Source organism: Entelurus aequoreus, linkage group LG06 (assembly GCF_033978785.1).
Source record: "Entelurus aequoreus isolate RoL-2023_Sb linkage group LG06, RoL_Eaeq_v1.1, whole genome shotgun sequence".
NCBI classification, from domain to species: Eukaryota; Metazoa; Chordata; class Actinopteri; order Syngnathiformes; family Syngnathidae; genus Entelurus; species Entelurus aequoreus.
This window is the reverse complement of record NC_084736.1, coordinates 69,715,457-69,734,752: the sequence shown is the minus strand read 5'-3', so window position 1 is coordinate 69,734,752 and position 19,296 is coordinate 69,715,457. Positions and strand designations below refer to the sequence as shown.

At 39.2% G+C, this 19,296-nt stretch overlaps 2 protein-coding genes across 12 annotated transcripts in view; both read left to right on the top strand.

The window, feature by feature from the left end:
• ebf2 (EBF transcription factor 2) overlaps positions 1-10,554 on the top strand; it is a 142,657-nt gene extending 132,103 nt beyond the window's left edge. For 4 of the 6 annotated variants that reach the window (XM_062051348.1, XM_062051349.1, XM_062051346.1 and 1 more), the window contains 5 exons: positions 3,277-3,365; positions 3,508-3,573; positions 5,096-5,270; positions 6,249-6,428; positions 8,906-10,554. In XM_062051348.1, the coding sequence (XP_061907332.1) occupies positions 3,277-3,365; positions 3,508-3,573; positions 5,096-5,270; positions 6,249-6,428; positions 8,906-9,129 (734 nt within the window). In that variant the 3' untranslated portion in view covers positions 9,130-10,554. The remainder of the gene's footprint in view (positions 1-3,276; positions 3,366-3,507; positions 3,574-5,095; positions 5,271-6,248; positions 6,429-8,905) is intronic. The other 2 variants (XM_062051350.1, XM_062051347.1) reach the window with 1 other exon arrangement.
• A 3,423-nt stretch (positions 10,555-13,977) lies between these two features.
• On the top strand, positions 13,978-18,733 carry LOC133651640 (uncharacterized). 6 transcript variants are annotated; one of them, XM_062049638.1, is made up of 6 exons: positions 13,978-14,071; positions 14,183-14,253; positions 15,608-16,601; positions 16,891-17,046; positions 17,258-17,350; positions 17,738-18,733. In XM_062049638.1, exons 3-6 carry the CDS (start codon positions 16,551-16,553, stop codon positions 18,065-18,067), a joined length of 630 nt encoding a protein of 209 aa, XP_061905622.1. In that variant the 5' UTR covers positions 13,978-14,071; positions 14,183-14,253; positions 15,608-16,550; the 3' UTR covers positions 18,068-18,733. The 6 variants fall into 5 exon arrangements, 2 of the variants coding, with proteins under 2 accessions (XP_061905622.1, XP_061905620.1); XR_009826471.1 differs by having other exon boundaries at positions 14,183-14,249; XR_009826472.1 differs by lacking the exon at positions 13,978-14,071 and having other exon boundaries at positions 14,172-14,253.
• Positions 18,734-19,296: the final 563 nt, after the last annotated feature.

Genomic DNA, 19,296 nt, shown 5'->3' with positions numbered 1-19,296 from the left:
AATAAGTAACTAATTAATGGTGAACATGTTCCCCATACTAAAGTGTTACCAAATGTAATAATCAAATGCATAGGCAATTGTATAATAATATCATGAGGTGAATCCCAATACATTAATACTCATAAATTATTCACGATTGCAAGCGGCCCTCTTAGGGCAGCCATAACTGCGACGTGGTCCTTAGTAAAAAGAGTTTGACACCCCTGGACTGTGAGACAGTGACTATGGAATTTTGAGCAGGAGGGTTTTGAGTCCGAGTTTAAGAGTATGAAGAGAGTCTATATTACGGATGTCAGATGGGAGAGAGTTTCATAGTTTGAAGTAGAGTGACTGAAGGCTCTGCTCCCCGTGGTGCTGAGGCGGGCAGCTGGCACAGCAAGGTGGATGGCAGAGGAGGATCTGAGGGAGAGTGCTGGAGTAGTGATGTGGAGGAGGTCAGACAAATAAAGAGGGGTGAAGTTGTGGATGGCCTAGAACAGGGGTGTCAAACGTACGGCCCGTGGGCCGGATCAGGCCCCGGACCAGGTTTTATCCGGCCCGCGGGATGAGTTTGGTAAGTATAAAAATTAGCCGAAATTTTAGAATGAAAGAAACTGCTGTTCTAAATGTGTCCACTAGATGTCGCAATATCAATTATTTGTATCTTTGTAGATGATGCTACATACCGTATATTACCAAATAAACGCCCTTGGGCAATTAACCGCCCATGTCCTAATAGCCGCCCGGAGTCTGACCCCATTTTGTGAATTAACCGCCTCTTCCTAATAACCGCCTATGTCCAAATAGCCGCCCATGGGCTGTTATTTGCATAATTTAGATTAAAATACTACTGGGATTGCGTTTGCTGCAGTATTATTGTTTTGATGGTTTTATAGAGTACTTGGTACCATAATTTTATTTTTCCTGTATGCTACTTTATTTAAAACTTGGAGTACTGTAGCCTTTATTTTATTTAAGTGACAGTATTATTGTTCTGTTTTGATGGTGGGTTTTATACTTGAGTACTTGGTACCATAATTTTATTTTTCCCGGTAGGCTGCTTTATTTAAAAAGTTTATTTATTTTTAGTATTGGTATTCTATTTGACAATTGTTGCACTACTGCCATGTTGAGGCCTTGTTGATCTCTTGTTTTTTTGTTTGTATGTTTAAAATAGCTTTTACATTTAAAGTTTTTTGTACGAAAAAAAAAATACTGGACAGTAACCATTGTAACCAAATAATGGCCTGATGCAAAAATAAATAAAAGCCTTGTGCAAATAACCGCCTGCTTCTTTTAAACGCCTGTCTCCAAAATCGATTTTGTGAAATAAACGCCCGGGCTACTATTTGGTAATATACGGTATGTAAAAAAAAAAAAAAAAACTACATGATGTTAGTGCACCAGTCGAGGAAAATGAGCAAACTACATGAATAACATCCTGTAATTTGATTTTAATATATATTTTTTATCTTGATAGATTGAAAATTATCACCAATGAGTTGACTGATGAACATTATCACATAATGTATTCAGAAAGTATAAATAATGACAAATAAAGATAAAATAGTATTAACTGCAACATGTAAGTGTAAAAAAAAAAAAAAAACAACATTATGATTTGTACATTTTCCGAATGTGATTGTTCTATTTGTAAACAAAGAAAACAATCTGAAGTTGTCTTTATTTTTAAGTTATCGTGCTATGATTTTACCAGTTCGGCCCACTCGAGAGTAGATTTTTCTTCATGTGGCCCCTGATCTAAAATGAGTTTGACACCACCCTGGCCTGAAGTTTCTGCAGGACAGGCGTGACGTGATGGACTCCAGGGGTTTTGGTTATGATCCGGGCAGCAGAGTTATGGACCAGTGGAAACTTGTGGGAGGTGACCACACTGTGAACAAGGGTGGAGGCAGCGAGGGCCGGGCGATAGGGGCGGAGTTGGTGGAAGTGTGTCATTTTTGGTGGAGAAGTAGTGATGGGTGTCATCAGCGTCGCAGAAGTGAATGTTGAATTTGCGAAAGACAAGGCCAAGGGGGAGAATATAAGAGATGAAGAGAAGGGCGCCCAGGATAGATCCCTGGGGCACACTTGTTGTGACTGCAGAGAGGTCGGACTTAAAAGAGTGAACACTGCAAATTATTTGCCACCTGCCAAGATTAAACATTTTATTCCAAGAAATTTCCCTAGTTTTAAGAGCTATTTACTTATTTTTGTCACGACGGGGGGGGGTCGCAGCTTACTGCGAGGTTCCTACCCCCGGGGTGCAAACGGACCTCTCCGGACAGGACTTGTAGGTAGGAGCATGGTTTATTCTTGAAACTCAAAGTAGTACAACAAAACTTACATGACTGTAGCATAGCGGTTAGAGTGTCCGCCCTGAGATCGGTAGGTTGTGAGTTCAAACCCCGGCCGAGTCATACCAAAGACTATAAAAATGGGACCCATTACCTCCCTGCTTGGCACTCAGCATCAAGGGTTGGAATTGGGGGTTAAATCACCAAAAATGATTCCCGGGCGCGGCACCGCTGCTGCCCACTGCTCCCCTCACCTCCCAGGGGGTGATCAAGGGGATGGGTCAAATGCAGAGGACAAATTTCACCACACCTAGTGTGTGTGTGACAATCATTGGTACTTTAACTTTTTTTTTTTTAACATAAGCAAACCCTTAGCATACACTTGAAACCAGACATGAAGCGAACAATGACGCCAGGCCGACTGACTGGCAAAGGCAGGCTTAAATAATGCCTCTGATTAGAGACAGGTGAGCGTCCCGAACACCAGAGGCAGGTGAAAACAATAAGCAGCCATGGCAACCAAACCAAACTCAGGTGTCACAAACAGGAACTAAAGGAGTCCAAAACTAACAGAAAATACAAAAACATGATCCGGACCACGGATCATGACAATTTTTAGTCATTGACTTGACCTCATAATCTTAATACTAACATGAATAATTATATTTTGTCTATTCTAGTTTTAAAATGTTGAAATTGAGAAAATAACTATCCAAATAACATATGTTGGTTTTCGTCACATAGAAAAAAAAAGATTCTGCAACATTCCGAGCGAATTGCAAGTTGAATAATGCTTGTTTTCAGAATAAAATACGCATTTCTATCTAAAAAGTCTTGCTAATTTGTAGATATACAAATCCTAATTTAGGATGTCTTATCAAGTAAAATTAATTAGCTGCATGGACAGATAATTTTACTTGTCGTTTCTTTTTTCTTGTATTTTGTCAGCTCTTTGTTGCAGTGTAAGTGGTTTAATGTGTAATATGTCTGTGTGTTCTAGCCCTGAATGAACCGACTATAGATTATGGTTTCCAGCGTCTCCAAAAAGTAATTCCACGACATCCTGGTGACCCAGAAAGAATCGCGAAGGTGAGACCCATATATCCAAACATACTTTTTTTTTCTTTAAAAAAAAAAAAAAAAAAACATGAAAAAGAAACAACAAAAAATACATACTATTTACAAGTTTTCTTGCTGAAATCTGAAATGGAATAAATGATGTGCTTTGTAGGAAATTCTGCTTAAGAGAGCAGCAGATCTTGTGGAGGCTCTGTATGGGAATCCACATAGTAATCAGGTACTTTGGGCCAATTACTTTTAAAGGGCTTTAGGGAGGGATATAGGGTTAACCCTTGAGTATATTAGGAACTTCTTTGTCCTTTCAGGTCAATTTTTGCTCTATTTTTGCTCTATTTTTGTCCATAACTTTGGTTGTGAGACCTTAAATGTAATTATTTTTTCCTAGCAGGCTTTTTTTCAAGTCCAATTTAAATATTTTTCTTTCAAATTCTTTTATATAACAAGGATAATCTTGGAATTGATGTTTGCCCAGTTAAAATATTTTTCTTTCAAATTCTTTTATATAACAAGGATAATCTTGGAATTGATGTTTGCCCAGTTAAGTGCCCCCAAGACGAAAAAGTTGAAGGGGTTATAAAACATTTTTGGATTCATAATCTTTTTCTACTTTTTTTGCTTAAATCTCTTTATCAACTTCAGTCCTATATAAAAATAGCAAACATGTAAATCAAAGCCCTGTGAAAAGCACTTGACCAAATTGTTTCATGTATTTTCAAACAGTAGATATGACAAATTGTACTATTTCTCTCCAACAACTAGAAAATACATGATTGTATTGTGTAATGACTGTACCGTTAAAAATTTTAGTTATCATTGGGGACTTTTTTGACCAATGATGCTAAACTGCTATTAGGTTTGTAATCTGACAAAGCAAAAAATACAAATAATGCATCAAATATAGTTTGATTACTAATCGTATGTATATTTAAGCCTGATCTTTACCCCAGTACCACAGCACTTTAACATTTACTGTATGGATACCATACCATACCATACCATACCAACTTTATTTAAAAAGCCCTTTAAAAACAAGCACAGTTGAAAAACAAAGGTCTGTACACCACAAAGAAATAGAGGCAAAGGACAGACTAAAAAATAACATTTAAAACAGAAATAAAAATACACATTGAAAAAGCAAATATAAATTACCCTAAGAACAGTTTGTTAGACAAAAAACAGTTTAAAAGTTAAAAACAGTTAAAAAAGTTAAAAAGCTAAAAACAGTTTAAAATCTCATGCTGGGTTAAAAGCCAGTGAATAAAAATGGGTTTTAAGAAGGGTCTTAAACATAGCCAAAGATATGGATGATAACTCTTTGTATGCAGATTTTTCCAAATATAAAAAAAAACAATCAATCAAACTTTATTTATATAGCAAAGTTGCAAGTGGTAAACTTGTAAAAAAAAATTATAATAACTGCCATCAATAGTTCAAATGGACATTCAAAGGGTCAAAATAAAAATAACATGGCATGACAGATATTTAATTTGTCTGTATTTTGATATATATTTGAGTAAACAAAAACAAAAAAAAGAATCCAAATGTATTATACACGCTCAACTCCCTGAGGACTTTTTCGTCCTGGCGGCACTTAACTGCTGTTAAATTATGTATGCCTCAGAGGGTTAAGGGTTAGAGTTAGGGTTAGTCTATTGTAGCAGAAAAACACAAACTTTTAGAAAAAACATCACATGTATGATTTGTTGGTAAATACTGTGGCATCACTGTATCCCCTGTAGGACATGTTGCTAAAACGAGCAGCGGACATTGCAGAGGCCCTCTACAGTGTTCCCCGCCCTCACAGTCAGCTGCAAGCACTGCCCAGCTCACCAGCCCATGGCAGCGTCATGGGGTTGGGGTCCTACCCTTCCCAATTAGGTGTCAGTATTGGGGAGCCAATACAGAGCAGCCAAGGTAAACGAAACACCTTGTAATCAGAGTACAGGTTTACACTGTAATACACAGGTGTCAAACTCAAGGCCCGGGGGCCAGATCTGGCCCGCCGCATCACTTTATATGGCCCACAAATGCAGGAATATGTCAGTAACATACTTTTTTTAAATTTTTACTAAATGTAATTTCTCCTTTTAATTTGACAGAAAAAATACATGTACTGCATGCAATTGCATATCTTCTAAACTTTAATACCTAATAATGCAACAAATATTATGTTATCATACATTTCAAACAGATTTTGTTAGATTAACAAATAATTAATCACTTATACTGTATATCTGCTTGACTTATGACTTCAAAGCAACATATTCATGAAATTGTACACTGTAAAAATTACAACAGATTTTACAGTAAGAAACTGGCAGCTCAGTCACTAGAATTTTACCGTAAAAAAAAAGAGCGGTACTATTTTTCCATCCACAGTAATATTCTGTAAAAAACAACAACAACAAAAAACATTTTACAGTCAATAAGCTGCCAGGTTTTTTTACCGTTTCAAAGAGCAGTACTTATTTTTACATTTGCAGTAATTTGTTATAAAAAACACCGTCAATTTTATGGTACATTTCTGGCTAATGAGCAGCCAATTTTTTATACGGTAAAAAAAACAGCAGTACTGTTTTCCATTTACAGTAATATGCTGGAAAAAAATCTCCGTCAATTTTACTGTAAGCTGCCAGTTTTTTTACTGTATAATCTGCAAAAAAATTTTTTACAATGTACATAAAAATATAGAATAATCAAAAGCATAGACAATTGTGTAATAATATCATGAGGGGAATCCTTATAAATGTATATTAATTTGTTATCCACTGCTACAAGCGGCTCTCTTAGGGCGGCCATAACTGCGTAGAGGCCCACGATGAAAAAGAGTTAGACAGTCCTGCTCTGATATTAAGATTCAAATTTGACCCATAATTTTGATATTTTCTCCAGGATACATTCGCAACTCTAGCAGCTTATCTCCAAGAGGTTACCCCTCAGCTTCCACCCCTCAACAGTCAAGCTATGGCGGCGGTGGTATGACTGGAGGCTACGGAACCGTTCCCATGACAAGTCTAGGAGTTCCTGGCTCTCCTGGCTTCAGCAGTGCGTCCCCCACCGGATCGCCTTACAGTAAGTTATTGTTTTTTTTTCACGTTCATTTTTAATATCTTTATTTCAAATTCTTTCACATAGCAATAATACACTGGGAAATAATTTTAGTCCAGCTGAAAACGGCCTCAGGGAGTGAGTGTTTAAAACATTTTTGGATTCATATTTTTTTGTACTTTTTCTGCTCAAATCTCTTCATCATTTCAGTCCTAAATAAAAATAGCAAACATACAAATGTGAACAAGCCACCACCGCGCCAAAGCCCTTTGAGAATAACTTTCCCATCTGAAACAGTAATTATGACAAATTGTTCTATTTTCATCCAGTGAAATCCTGAAATTAGAAAATGCATGATTATATTGTGTAATGACTGTACAGTTAAAAGAGTAGTTATAATGGTAGTTAATGGGGACTTGTGTGTCCCCAGTGTACAACACTGCTATAATGTTTGTAATCTGACATATCAAAAAATAAAACAATGCATCAAAATAAGTTTTATTACTAATCTTATGTACATACTGCTCCAGCCCTTTAACATTTACTGTATGGATGGTAACACATTTTATGTAAATCTTTCAAAATAAAATAAACTTACATAATTAAATCAAATGGGCTTTAAAATGGTTTCAATAGATATGACAAGTTAGCTATTTTTGTCAAAGTAAATTTTTTTGTTTTATGCACTTCGGCACTTGGTGCTCACTGAGAGCGGATTCAGCCAAACTACCCTAGTAATGTTGCAATTTTCAAAGCCAACAAAGCAATTGACTCAAAACACGTAAAGTAAGGTTCCACTTTTTGAAAAATGGGCTAGCTTGATGCTAATATACATTGCCTTTGCTATTGGCATGCTACTGATTGGCATTAGCAATTTTACATGGCGATTTCCTTAACTCTAAATTTGTTGATGAAAACTACGACTCAGATGCACGCATACTTGCAAACCCTCCCGGATTTTCCGGGAGACTCCCGGGATTCAGCGCCTCTCCCGAAAACCTCCCGGAAGAAATTTTCTCCCGAAAATCTCCCGGAATTCAGCCGGAGCTGGAGGCCACGCCCCCTCCAGCTCCATGCGGACCTGAGTGGGGACAGCGGCGACAGTCTGTTTTCACATCCGCTTTCCCACGATATAAACAGCGTGCCTGCCCAATCACGTTATAACTGTAGAATGATCGAGGGCGAGTTCTTGGTTTGTTATGTGGGTTTATTGTTAGGCAGTTTCACAACAACAGCAGTCATGTTTTCGTCTACCGTAAAGCAGTTCGTCTGCCGTAAACAGCAATGTTGTGACACTCTTAAACAGGACAATACTGCCATCTACTGGATAGCCTCCGGATCACTGAAATTCAAGTATTTCTTTTATTTATATGTATAATAAAATAAATAAATATATATATATATATATATATATATATATATATATATATATATATATATATATATATATATATATATATATATATATATATATATATATATATATATATATATATATACATAGCTAGAATTCACTGAAAGTCAAGTATTTCATATATATATATATATATATATATATATATATATATATATATATATATATATGAAATATATATGAAATACTCGAGTTGGTGAATTCTAGCTGTAAATATACTCCTCCCCTCTTAACCACGCCCCACCCCCACCTCCCGGAATCGGAGGTCTAAGGTTGGCAAGTATGGATGCACGTTACAATCAAACAGCTGGTGCGTAATAAGTACAATACTTACAGTATCAACACTTTTTATGGTGCAAAAAAAAACCAACTACCATAAACTTAACACCACTGCCATCTAATGTCTTGGACCTGAAACTGTAATAGCAACTTAATGTCATACTTGCAACTGAGAAAGCTATACCAACTGGACAGAAGTTATCCTAATCAGCTCATTTTTAAATGTTGCAAAAAAAATGAACTTTTATCTTCAAAAAACAATTAATACTTACTACCACACACAAAAGTATCGAAAATTGGTACCGTTGAATACCAGTATCAATTCCCAGGTATGGGAAATTAGTACCGAATCTGTTCAAATGTGAACGGTACCCATCCCCTACTCTAAACTCCTAATCAGCTCATTTTTAAATGATGCAATAAATAATTAGGATTTATCTTAAAAAAACAATTAATACTTCGTACCACACACAAACATATCGAAAATTGGTACCGCTGAATACCAGTATCAATTCCCAGTTACAGGGAATTAGTACCGAATCAGTTCAAATGTGAACGGTACCCATCCCCTACTTTAAACTCCCTGAGGACTTTTTCGCCCTTTAGCTGCTCTATATATATGAAATTAAGTAATCCCTAGAGAGGTAACATGTACTGAATGGATGATTAGTCATTTTATGCAATTTTTTCAAAATAAAAGATAAATCAGTCAAACTTTATTCACCATATCGCCCGACAGTAACTTCTTTTCCAACATGGCCGATGTGATGTCAAGGCCTGAGACTGACCTCATGTTTCCTCTCCACAGTAATGCCCTCCAGTCCGACCATACCAGGAAGCTCCAGCTCTTCATCCCTCTTGCCGTTCTCCTCTTTCCCATCCGCTGCTAAACAGAAGAGTGCTTTTGCACCCGTGCTCAGGCCACAGGGCTCCCCTTCCCCTGCCTGCCCCGCCTCAGGGGGCAACAGCTTCAGAGGTAGCCATCCGACTCACTATCTGACCCCGCTCTCTGAACTTACGAATGCAGTCTAACCCCTTCTTCTAACCACACACACACTCACAAAATCTTTGATTGAACGAGACACAGAAAGTGTGCAGTACGTTAATGCAAGATTAGAATCATAGATTTTGCATATTTTTTTCTCTCCAGCGATGACAGGCCTGGTTGTCCACCCGATGTAGCAAACCTACCCCACACCAGTGCTTCACTTAATCCCCTCCTTTGGCACGAAGGACAATTGATCAATAGCAAACTCTGCTCCCTGAGCCCATCCAGCCATTTCTTAGTCCCCCTGTCACCCAGGCGGATGAAACTATCCAAAGACAAGACATGAGTCCCCAGAGGCAGAGGCGATTACGCCAACCGACTTTTAGCTGAACAGACTGGACCATACCGCACTGTGTCAACCACGGAAAGAAAACCGCTCCGAATCCAACCGCAAGCTTCTAAAGCTCCGTGTTTACCTCTGGCCATACTTTCCATGGCCCCAGCACCTGCCCAAACCGAGGACGTACACAGGAGCACTGATCGTTGGACGGCTCTGATAAGCAGGGTTCTATTTGTCTGTGTATGGACACTTTAAAACAGCATGTGTGTACACTGTCTGTGAGTTAGCGACATGTTTTTTGTAGTAGACTTTTTGAAGACAATTTACATTCCAGAAAATAGACCCCTTTATTTTTTGTTCTGATCTTTAAGATTTTACAAGGGAGAGTTCTTTGTCTCAAGGGTGATTTACTAAAGGAATTCATATATTGATTTATTTAAGTACAAGCAATTTAACTTATTATAGCTAGCTTAGGGAATAATATAAACATGTTTTATAAAAGTGCTCTTTTTTTTCTTTTTTTTTACTCTTGATTAAGTTCATTAAACAACTATTATGTGTGGATTTCATCGAATTTGGAATAAAACATCCCCACTTTGCAAGGTGTTTGCATCATGAGTAACACCACTGAAGAAGGTTATTGTCCTTGTGTAAAGGAAAATGTTAGTTAGCCTTATTACATGTGTAACGCATGCTTTGTTGAACCAATACACTGTAATTAGGTCATCCAGCATTGCAAATCTGACACGATATAATAAAAAAAAAAAAAAGATTTTTAGCTTCGTTAAACACGCGTCTGCAGAGCACAGGTTAGTCACTATGCAGTACAATACACAAAAGCACAATTATGCTCAATAGAAGGGTACAGCATAGTAAGTCTATGTTTACTTTGATATTACACCACAACAAAAACATCGCTCTCAGGATGAGAAAACAAAGAACACAAGAATCAAGTACATTTATACGATTTGTTTTTTAGACTTTGGTTGACTTTATTTATTTTGAAAATATATATATTAGCAATTTTAATATTCTGCTTTTGAACCCGTCCTTCTTTGAAATGGTACAAACATGGTGCAAATGTGATTTGTATATGATCTTAAGGTGTAATTATATTTTGTGCTCCAAATAAAACAATGAAGCAAATGTGTTGGCGTCTTATTTGTCAAATGGAATGTTTAGAGGTATTTACACGATCGCAAATATGCACAGATCTACTTTTTGCACTAGTCACCAGTGTGTTTGAGCAGCGTGTTACACTATTTTGTATACATGTTTTGTATACTTAACTGACGAGCCGCAGCATCTTAATTGAGAGTGTTGAAGACTGGGTAGAGCATGTCAAGATAAACAACAACACCCCCGTCCATCCCCCATCTTTTTCCCTCTCTCCTCTCCAATAAGCTTGCATGTCTCCGAGGACCCAGCCTCTGGGGGCCCCTGAGTGAGAACCACATGAGTCTTCCTCCAACACGGCCTCCTCCTCCACTTCTTTTTCCTATCTATAAAAATGCATGTGCCGTACGGTTTCCTTTTTTCTTATTATTTTATTTTTCTATAAATCTCTGGCACTGCTACATCCCTACTTTTGGTGCCTCTCTGGGTTTTTTGTTCTCGCGAAATGGCCCCTTCTTCACTAATGTAATTAGCCCTGGTAAAGAAGGCCAGTTAATTACCCACTCTATTTTGATCGGGTAATTAATGTAATGCCAGGATACAGCAAGTGTTTCATTAGCATAGCGCTCAAAGCAGTTGGGGGCAGGGTAACACCTATGATTGGGGGTCTTTTCAGGGTATATTTATGGATCAACATTAGACATATGGAGCTAAACCACCAGGCAGCCATGTGACCCCCCCCCCCCCCCCCCCGCTCAAGTAGCTGCAGCTTCCTCCCTGACTATTCTCATCTTTGATACGCCGTTAATTTGACAAGTTAAAGTCCGCTTTGTTCCTGACGCCTCGGCGTTCATCTCAGCGATTGCTCCTCCATGCCCAGCGGTGCAGGAGCATATGCTCATCCTCACGGTTGCCGTTGTCGTGGCTGCGTCAGAGCCGTTTACTGCCTTCTGATCACAGTTTGGATAAAGACGAGACGAGCCGCCACCTGCTACGGAGGCGTTACACATTTGAGTGGAAACCCAGCATCTGCTCTAATGAGAACATAGACTATATCATGTTTTATTATTGACACTGCACATGTATTGATGAGTTGAGCGTACTGTACTGTCTGTCACCTTCTCAATACAAAAAAACAACAACAAAAAACACCCATCCCCAGTTTTACTCTCAAGGGAGATGTTTGTGTTTATATACCCAATTAGCCCTCCGGCCACAGCATGGCCATGCATTAGGCTGACATTAGCCCCGGGTGTATGCAATGGGTGGGAGTAAAAATTCGCTGCACCCCTTTCTCATTTGAGCCATGCCTTATTAGGCGCTGTGGGGCTAAGCTTGACAGGGGCAGCCCACTGTTTTGTCAAAAAGATTGGCTTCCACGCACAGCCAGTGTCCTTTGACTTGAGTCGGTCAGTAAAACCTGCATTGTTGCCCATTAGGCCATTGGACCCCAATTCCTTTTTCTAAAATGAATCTCCTACCCCTTATGCCATTCCCTTGGGTGTCAGTAGAGTGGGGTGGCAGATGGGACAGACACAGAGCTGCCCCATGAGACCACCCCTCCAGCCCCCCCCCTCCCCAGCAACACACACAAACACATATAGGTGCACACACTCAGACATGCATGTATACACATATGCATAAGTAGAACAAAAATACACACACACAGCACAGCACAGCAGCAGCAGCAACACATAACTTCCCTGCCCCCAGACGCACGCCTCATCTGTCAGCCTGCCTCTTTTGTCCCGTGCACAGGATGATGTTCTGTGAAGGCTTGGGTGATGTCTCTGTCCCTGCCTCTCAATCTGTGCATGTGTGCGTGCATATGTGTGTGCGCGCACAAAGCGCTGAAAGGTAATCGTCTATAGAATGATTGCCCGATATCATCAAAAAGTCATATATAACATTCTTTTTATGTTGTCAAAGCCTGGTGATGACAAAACTGGGCGGTTTACACGGAAGTTTTTTTTGTAGCTTACAAGTGTCATTTTGTCCATTTGTTTACATTGCAACAATTCTAAAGCGTGACAAAGCAAAACAAAAAGCTCAAAACAACAACTCTATGGTCGGCATCTAACAGCGGAAGTGGTCTGTCAAAGGGAAACTGCACTTTTTTGTAGTATTTTGCCCATCATCTGCAATCCTTATGTAAATGGTAAATGGTAAATGGGTTGTACTTGTATAGCGTTTTTCTACCTTTTTTAAGGAACTCAAAGCGCTTTGACACTATTTCCACATTCACCCTTTCACACACTGATGGCGGGAGCTGCCATGCAAGGCGCTAACCAGGACCCATCAGGAGCAAGGGTGAAGTGTCTTGCTCAAGGACACAACGGACGTGACTAGGATGGTAGAAGGTGGGGATTGAACCAGTAACCCTCAGATTGCTGGCACGGCCACCCTCCCAACTTTGCCACACCGTCCCCGTGTAAGATAAGAACACACATCTTTCCCTTTCATGTGCGTTTTAGATATTGAAAAACTGCTTGTAAGAGGCAGCAAACAATGCAGGTATTGGAGATACGATCTATTCCGCCTATAAAAGCCTCTACAAACAATACAAGAACCTAAAACACTGCAGTCTGTAAGTATGTACTGTATGTAATGGAGTAAAAGGCATATTCATTATAACTATCCATCCATCCATTTTCTACCGCTTGTCCCTTTCAGGATCGCGGGGGGTGCTAGAGCCTATCCCAGCTGCATTTGGGCGGAAGGCAACACAGATAGACGGACAACATTCACATTCACATTCACATTCACATTCACACACTAGTGTTGCCAATCAACCTATCCCCAGGTGCATGTCTTTGGAAGTGGGAGGAAGCAGGCGTACCCGGAGGGAACCCACGCAGTCACAGGGAGAACATGCAAACTCCACACAGAAAGATCCCGAGCCCAGGATCAAACCCAGGACCTTTGTATTGTGAGGCACACGCACTAAGCCCTGTTCCACCGTGCTGCCTCATTATAACTAGGGCTGTCAAAATTAACAGGTTTGTCATGATCTGGCTTCCGGCTATCTTCATTTTGTTGCACTGCCTGGTTTCTGGGTCAAGAGGTGTAGCCACCTGCGCGCACACCTGATACTCATTCCCAACTGACTACTTAAGCGCTCCAGTCCCTTCACTCGGCGCCAGTCGATTCCTGATGTTTTACCCTTCCAGTCGTTTTTATCTCCTACACTCAAAAAAGTGAATGAGGTGTGTTGTGCACTATATATAATTTTTATGTTTTCAGTTTACTTAAAATACATGTCTTTGTTATGTTAAAATATTGTTTTCTAATAAAGTCCAAGTAATTGTGTCTTTGGTTATTTGTACAAAATAATTATGCGTTGGTTGATCACAAAACATTTAATTGAAGTGAATTATGATTGAAATACTTATTACATCCAGAAGGTGGCAGTAAGAAGAAAATTCAAATGCTTCACAGTACACGTGCGCAAACTCTGAATCAACTTTCTTGTTTTTGCCGGTGAACTTGCCAACGGTCGTCACCATTTGTCTGCGTTTCTGGCTTGAGAGGTAGGAGGGCATTTTTCATCAATACTTATTGTATTATTTACATATTGAGCATGATTTAATTGTGTGTTTGTGATATAACACTTCTATATTTCCGTTGTGTTTGTGCTTCAGAGAGCAGTAGCCAGTGCATGATAAAACTACACTACCTTCGGTCTGCTTTTACCCCGCCGACCCCCAGGCAGGTAGGTTAGCTACTAAAATAAAGCACCAGTGGCATTTGTCAAGGGTAAATGTCACCAACAACGGGAGCATCTGGTTATGTTTAACGAGCAGTAGAGCCGTTGTGGTGAGCTGGGAAGCGGGTGTTAGCCGCGAATGCTAACCGCTAGCGCTAGCCGAAGTTAAAGGCCTACTGAAATGAATTTTTTTATTTAAACGGGGATAGCAGATCTATTCTATGTGTCATACTTGATCATTTCGCGATATTGCCATATTTTTGCTGAAAGGATTTAGTATAGAACAACGACGATAAAGATCGCAACTTTTGGTATCTGATAAAAAAAAGGCTTGCCCCTACCGGAAGTAGCGTGACGTGGTCAATTGAACATATACGCAAAGTTCCCTATTGTTTACAATGATGGCCGCATGAAGTGAGAGAGATTCGGACCGAGAAAGCGACAATTTCCCCATTAATTTGAGCGAGGATGAAAGATTTGTGGATGAGTAAAGTGCAAGTGAAGGACTAGTGGGGAGTTGAAGCTATTCAGATAGGGAAGATGCTGTGAGAGCCGGGGGTGACCTGATATTCAGCTGGGAATGACTACAACAGTAAATAAACACAAGACATATATATATACTCTATTAGCCACAACACAACTAGGCTTATATTTAATATGCCACAAATTAATCCTGCATAAAAACACCTACGTGTTTGTTATGCTAGCTCCTAGCTCCTCTGCTAGCTCCTAGCTCCATAGAACACGCCAATACAATTCAAACACCTGATCAACACACACAATCACTCAGCCCAAAAGACCATTCACCTAACCCAAGGTTCATAAAGCTTATATATTTTTAAAAAGTTACGTACGTGACGCGCACATACGGTCAAGCTATCAGAATATGGCATAAGTATAGTCTCTTCCTAGGTTTAAAGGCTACATTCTTTCAAAGTGTGTCCATTACATTAAAGTGATGACATTTTCTGAACTAGCAATTATTTGCTTTTACCCACATATAAATTATGATTATTATCAAAAATCTAGTTGTGTAAATATTTTCTAGAAGCACCATAGTCATCCATAGTCATCCCCACTATATCATCACAATATCGATATTGAGGTATTTGGTCAAAAATGTCATATTGCCTATTCCAACCTAAATCAACTAATTTGAGCACGGTTAACCATGGTATGACACGTTTGTTTCCCATGCTACTATCATTGCCACTGGCTTCTGTCTGTGGATTGCTCAATGTTTGCTTCAGTGTCCAGTTCGTTTTACATATGACCAAAGTCAGTTGGTTTCTTTCTCATTTGAATGCTTTTAATGTATACATATTTAATGACTTCATACTTTTGTTTTCATCTTCTCTAGACTGACTCATTTGGATGATGGCTGCACCAGTAAAACTACGGATTATCCTTGGTTCCAACAATGCTGAAAAACTGACCATAGAATCAGGCATGCCAATGTCTGTTGAGGATCTTGCAAATGAGATCAAACGTCAGTTTGATATAGAGGAGGACATTAGACTCCAGTACATGGACAGTGACTTTGATAACGAATTTGTCAACCTTAACAAAATTTGCGACATTCAAGACAAGAGCACAGTGAAAATCATCCGCTTGTCAGATGCTCTAGACCTCAGCCAAGGCAGCATGAACCAGAGTGGGGAAGAAGCATCCTTGTCATCTTCTGACACATTAAAACTCTCCTCTGATTCAGAATCTTCTCGATCACATTGGCCCACAGAATTCCAAATTCCAAAGTTTTCATATGACGTGGAGATGCAACTTCGAAGTGCAAACCTGGACTTTGTATCAAATGGAGTTCTTCTGACCCCCGGTCATAAACTTAAATCAGACATCTTGGAAAGTCTGGCTCAGGAAATCATCAAGTTCAAGGCATATCCCTCAAACTTGGAAATTGAATCTGTTGCTGAAGCTTTAATCAAAGCACATCCATGTTTGAGAGAACAGAGATCCTTCTGTGGTTTCTACGGCTGGAAAATAAGCCTCAAGTATAAGATGGCAAACTACAGGACAAAACTTAGAAACTTGGGGTGCCCAGAACTGAGCATCAATTCCCTCAAGCACAAACCTGCAGATAGATGTCAGCCCGCCTATGATGTCAAAAAACCAAGGAAAGTCGAAGTCAATTTTTCCCCCCCCTTTCCTGCTGGAGAGACCCAGGACAGCCTTGAAGGGGAAAGATTGGCGTTGTTATCTGAGGTCAAGAAGAGACATAATGATAAAGTTGTCAAAGAAAAGATGGATAAGACCTTCGCAGAAGGCAAGAGGTCGTCAGAGACAAGCCCATGATCATGGAGTTCAAGATCAGATGGCCAGGACTCTTCACTGTCGCAGAGGTATGAAATGCTTTTTAAATCGGCTATAGTCAACAATTTCAATTTATTTATTTTTTGCAATTCTGCTATATTACATAGTGACAGACATGGAGGGCAGGGGAGAGAGAGTTGTAATGGCTTCCAGTCACATGGGAATGTTAATCATTTTGTGTAAAATGTAACACAGGAAAGGCTGTTATACTACAGTACAACCTGTTTTTGTACATTCTTGTGAAAGTATTTCTGTTTTAAATGTTAAATGCTTTAATAGGTACCAATAATATGTTGTTTGTGGACATTATGTTTTCAGGTGGAAGCAGAATTTGTGAGGATCACTACTGGTCCCCTTGTCTCAAAGTTCCATGCACAGCTTGACCAACACACTGCCCAGCTCATCAAAGTGTTCAAGAAGAAAGGAGGCTCTGCAGGGACTACCATCAGAAGGATTTTGGTCCCAATCACACAGGTATGTTTTGCTATCGCTACAGATATGAGATGGGGTGAGAGAGAAAGGGGGAGACATGCAGCAAAGGGAGTCGAACCCGCGGCTGCTGCCTCGAGGACCTTCGGCCTCTTTACATGTGGCGACTGCTCTAACCACTGTTAGCCGCCCCAGCGAGTCAGTTTTGACAAGTTAACAGTCAGAATAATATCTCTGTATTTTTTTCTTTCTTTAGAATGAAACTGTTGAAAAGAAGAGGGAGTGCATCCTCAGGGCGCTTTGTATCTACCTCAACGAAGACCCGAACATCCTCTTCAAAGAATACCTGGTTGGTAATTTTAATAGTTTAGTTTCTACCTGTAATAAATAATTTTAAATTTTAACCTCTGTGGGGGTGGTACCAAAGCCACTGGCGTTGATGGCTCGTTGGTGCCCTGGGTGAAGCTTCGTTAGTGCTCCATTTTGCTGTAACAACAGCCAACTCTAAGAAATATACATATTAGATTAAATAACTCAGGTGACAGATTCATTCTCTAAAATTTTGCTGGAATCGCTCGGCACTGCTTTATCTTATTTGTACACAAATAGCACTTTCTGAAGTATCTAGTTATTTTCATTAAAAGGAAACCTAAAAGGCAAAAGTTAATCTTTGGAATTCTACAAAATCTGTGATTTCATAGATTGGTTGTGTCCTTTCTTTCTCCCCTATGTAAAGGATACTGCTGGCACAGCTGCACAGAGGGAGCTTGAGCAACTTACCCTTGGCATCTACATCATCAAAGTCGAGGGAGGTGATGCCACCACTCCTCCAGCTGATGTTGGAATAGTGATCGAGGGTGTTGAAGTTCTTCATGACCTGGGAGACGTCACCTCTGCATGTGCACTCTTAATGGGTGTAATATATGCACTGAACCTCAGTTATCCTAAGGAACTGAAGACCTTCTTTGAAGGACTTCAAAAGCTCTTCCTTCAGCTGGATGCTGGCAGACTCTCAGCCAAGGTACAAATGCTCAAGAACAAACTGTATGAATTAACCAAACATTGATTTGGATGCTGAAGTGACAAGTTAAGTGAGAGACCATGCAGCACCAAATTTGTTGACAACTGAATGGAAATAGAAATAGCAAATCTTCTAGCTGAAGTTATTGTTTACGTAGATATTGAAAACTCTTTCATAACCAGAGGACCATAAGAACTTCGTGTAGTGGCTGCAACACGAGCTGACATGCTTGTAAAAATGTTTTCCTTCCACACTACTAAATTAAAGGTTGACAGCAGCACATTTTGTTATAGTTTGACTATTATGCTGTTTAAAAAAAAAGAGAACTACAAGTTTGTTATATTGTCACACAATAATATTGACAAATCAGGGATGTTTTGTTTGTTTATGCTGCATCAAGGTAGTTTATAATTGTTAGTGTTGGGTAACGATGCAAAACAAGTTGACATGTTTGTCAATATAATTACATTTCAGGGTATTCCCTCCACAATATTAAAAATGGTTAGATTACAATGCTGTTACAAAAACAAAAAATTGAGAACTGCAAGCCTGTTGGATTGTTGGATTGCATAAAAGCAGTTTGCAACTGTTGGTGTTGAACCATGCTGCACCCTAATATCTGTTAGGGTTTTATTTTGGACCAAGTGGCAACAAAATGTTCAATAAATATCGCTTAATAAAGGAAATGACAAATATATGTTGGGTGTACGAAATTCATTTGTGTGGAACCTGTTGACAAACTAGAATTATGTCACACTAATTAGTATAAAATAAATTGGATGAAAACCTATTTTTATAAATTGAACTTAAATTTATTATTTTACTTCTATAAATAAAATATATGTTTAAAGGACAAATGTAAAACATGTAGCCTGTATATATATTATTTATGTCCATATAACATAACTGAATTCGATTGGATAAACTTAAATATCTCTTGTTGAACAGAAGTAATTTTATCTAGTTGGGTCAATTATTTAACTAACATAATACACTTATGTGGAACCTGTTGACAAAATAAATTTAATTAAAGTCAATGTTTCAATTTTTTGAGTGTATGCGTTGACTCCACTCGTGCTTCTCGTTCCCTGTGGCTCAGTACCGGAGTTGCGGTTGTAGTGTCAATTGTTATTCTCTACACCTTCTGTGGGCGATTTCCTTTTCTCGCAGCACGGTGAAACAGGGGTTAGTACGTGTGCCTCACAATACGAAGGTCCTGGGTTCGATCCTGGGGTCGTGATCTTTCTCTGTGGAGTTTGACTGTGTGGGTTCCC

What these genes read in the sequence shown, in the direction of transcription:
- LOC133651640 (XM_062049636.1), top strand. Translation starts at nt 15,622, where the DNA reads ATGATGGCTGCACCAGTAAAACTACGGATTATCCTTGGTTCCAACAAT.